This window comes from Eurypyga helias, unplaced genomic scaffold, assembly GCF_000690775.1.
Source record: "Eurypyga helias isolate BGI_N326 unplaced genomic scaffold, ASM69077v1 scaffold45599, whole genome shotgun sequence".
Taxonomy (NCBI): Eukaryota; Metazoa; Chordata; class Aves; order Eurypygiformes; family Eurypygidae; genus Eurypyga; species Eurypyga helias.
The window spans coordinates 1-3,446 of NW_010270925.1; the positions used below are offsets into that span (position 1 = coordinate 1).

At 50.6% G+C, this 3,446-nt stretch overlaps 1 protein-coding gene across 1 annotated transcript; it reads left to right on the forward strand.

Annotated features, from left to right (window-relative positions):
• Window positions 1-50: 50 nt before the first annotated feature.
• On the forward strand, window positions 51-2,770 carry TOMM34 (translocase of outer mitochondrial membrane 34; the record flags this gene model as incomplete). The annotated part of the gene is made up of 5 exons (XM_010158631.1): window positions 51-203; window positions 857-1,023; window positions 1,276-1,420; window positions 2,035-2,161; window positions 2,672-2,770. Coding segments are annotated over 5 exons (691 nt in total), but the record flags the coding sequence as incomplete, so codon positions are not given.
• Between the last annotated feature and the right edge of the window lie 676 nt (window positions 2,771-3,446).

The window sequence follows — 3,446 nt, forward strand, 5'->3', positions numbered from 1 at the left end:
CGAGCCCCCACGGGGCTCACGCTGTCCCGGGCGTCTCTCTTGTGTCACAGCGCCCTCGACCTCGTCCCTTTTGGGGTCAAACCCCTCCTAAGGCGGGCTGCAGCCTACGAGGCCCTGGAGAGGTACCAGCTGGCCTATGTGGACTACAAGACGGTGCTGCAGGTGGACTGCTCCATCCAGGCTGCGCACGATGGGGTCAACAGGTAACGCCGCGCAGAGCTTGGGAAGGGCTTGGGAATACCCGGCGCGGGTAGCCGCTTCGGTCAGCCTTGCCTTGTTCCCACAGCCCTGTCAGCAGCGAGCTGGGGCCCGAGCACGCGGGAGCAGCCAAGGGCTCTGATGCTTCGTGCAAGGCAAGGGCCTAACCGTGCTCCTCGTGGCTGCCAGCACCCTCAGCGCCTTTCCAGATGCGGGTTGAGGGCTGGGAATCAATTCCCTGGGACCATTTCTGCTTTGCTCCGTGCCTGTTTTAAAACAAATAATAAGCTACAGGCTGCCAGTGCCCTATCCGTTAAGCCTCCCTGTGCTGGCTGGGTTTCCAGGCTGCTGTAGTCCTTCCTGGAGCAGTCTGCTTCACTTCATCACTTGCCAGGCTGAGGAGCGACACACACATTTCTCGCTTGTCTGAGCACTGACAGCTCCAGCCCTCATCCTCTGGTGTTTTCAGCCTTGCTGACATGAAGAAGCTCCTTCTGTTAATGTCCTGTCTGTAGAAGGAACTTAGTTTAGGTGCATGTCAGGGGGTTCGTGGAGGGATGCCATCCTCGGTACACGATCCGGGTTACAGTGTGACCCTGCTGGGTACTGCATGGCCCATCCAGCCAACAGACGGGGTGACTGCCCAAGTCTTTTCCAGGATGACTAAAGCCTTGCAGGAGAAGGATGGCGTGAACTGGCGCCAGAAGCTCCCACCAATCCCCACGGTTCCTGTTTCTGCCCAGACCCAGACAGGGTGGAGCATTCCTTCTGCCAGAGCCCCTGGGGCAAACACTCCTCCTGCGACTGCACCGAGGGAAGGACCAGGTGAGAGCGTGCCCGTGGGCTGGGCACAGAGCCCTGTAGCTCAGGAGGATGAGGAAGACACTGCTTGGCGTGTCTGCTGCTGGAGCTGAGGCCTAGAGAAACTTGGGCCTGGTTCTGCCACAGCCTCGTTTGTTGATTCTGGATCACTTGATGTCTGTCTCTCACCTCTGGTATGGGGATATTTGCTTTCTGAGAGGCTGCACTGATCTTGTCAGTTTTATAGCACTCCGTATTCTTTCACGCTGTTTCCAGACCAGACGGCTGCTGGCACGGAGAGAGCTCGAACTCTGAAGGAAGAAGGAAATGAACTTGTAAAGAAAGGAAACCATAAAAAAGCAGTTGAGAAGTACAGTGAGAGTTTAAAGCTGAACCAGGAGTGTGCAACTTACACCAACAGGTACTACCCGGCTCTTTCCCCAAGTACTTCTTGGCCCTTTATAAAACCCACCACGGCGCTTCTGCCGGAGCGGTCTGATGTTTGCGCCCAAACAGGTGAACGGAACAAAACCACCCACACGTTTGGCCCAAGTGCAGTCTCCCCTGTAGTTTGTATAACATTTCTTTGATCAGGTACTGCAAAAAAACCCTTGGAGACACTCCGCTTAGGGCTGCTAAGGGATTTCTCCCTTTAATGCTTGTCTGCTGGAACTCTGTTATTTTGAGGAGCATCTGCTGCCCCATGAACCACAAATTGCAGACTGCTGTAGATCCTAAGGCAGCTGCAGCAGGCAGAGCATATTCTGGACTGTCAGAAGCAGGAGCCCGCATCCTTGCAGTGCAGGTTCCTCGCTTTAGAGCAGCTTGCTCTGAAACCCCTCTCTTTTTTTCAGACTGTAAAACTTTTTTCCCCTTTTTAACTGAAACAAACTCAAGAGACAAGATTACATAACACGAGGCTAAAGACTCTTTTGGAGTCCAGCCCTGTGCCGCGCAGGGCTTGGCTGAGATGCGTGCTGCAGCGGTAGGTGCTGCTTTTACCCACAGGTCTTCAACCAGGTAATTGTATTGCAGAGCGCTCTGTTTCCTGACTCTGAAGCAATACAAGGAAGCAGTACAGGACTGCACAGAAGCTCTGAGGTTAGATCCTAAAAACGTTAAGGCACTCTACAGACGTGCTCAAGCACTTAAAGAACTGAAGGTAAGTCAGGAGTCTTTGAATGTTTTTAAATTGGGACTAGAAGCCTCTTTGTGCATGATCAGGGCAAGAGATGCTGTTTAGAACTCATTTTTGTTCTAGTCCACATCTGCCATCAGATAGGTGAGACCTGTATGGACTGAGAGGGGATTTTCTTTTACATCTATTTACTGGTTGGATCTCATGAGTTTCTCAGCACCAGGTCCTCTTTCTGGGAATGCTGGAAGCACCTACATGTGTTTGAGCTTTATCTTTGTGTCTGGTGGGAGATTACCTAGGCAGTACTGGAAAACTTGATGCACTGGTGTTGAACTCAGAACCCACCTGAGTGTTGACACTGTCTTCTTGGCCCTAGTTCAGGTGTGTTTTGGAACAGCTACACTGATGCCAGTGCTTAAGCAGTTACACAGAGCGAGTCACAGGCTTAGTTGTGTTGTGGGGTCATACTTCTGCAGCAAGAGCCTTACACTGCATTTCCAATGCACTGACACTTAAAACACATTCTCCTTCTAGGATTACAAATCAAGTATTGCTGATATCAAGAGCTTGTTGAAAACGGAACCAAAGAACACAGCTGCACTGAGGTTGCTGCAAGAACTAAACAGAGCCTAGAGTAACCAAGCAACAAGGAAAGCTTTGTTTTCCACTGCAGAAGAAAGCTTTTTCCCTTCTGATGTTGTTACAGGGACCAATCTTAATGCAGGATCGGTGTTGAAATCTACCTTCCACTGCTGCTGAGATGTAACAGGTTCTGTGCCAGCACAATGAATGTTAAGACACACAGTCTGTATGAAACTCTTATTATCTGGCTCTAAGATCATTCAGAGTTTTAATGCCCCTCCTTGAGAGGCATAGAGGTTCACTTCCCTGGTTGAAGTCAACTTGCCTGTAACTATTGGCCTCAGGGACTCTTTCCATGTTGGCTAAGATGCATGTGAAGTGGCTCTTCTCTTTCTGAAGAGCCCCTACAGAGGCTTTTGGGGTTATTGGTCTTTATTCAGGTGACAGTTTTGCTCTCTGTGTGCTGCTATTACTTAAATAAGGCTGCTGCAGGAACTGCTGCAATTGCCCTAGCACCGTGTCCCACTCTTGTAAATGGGGCACAGTTACTTGCACAGGGCAGAGCTTGTTCCCTCTCCCACTTGATGCCTGTTGGTTCTCAGCTGAGTTTCTGCTGCTTTGTGTGGCTAGGCAGATGTTTACAGTAGCAGCTTTATTTTTAATTATTCTGCACATGGAAGAAAACAGCAAGTTACACCTGTCTGGTTACTCTTTCAGAGCCTGCGTG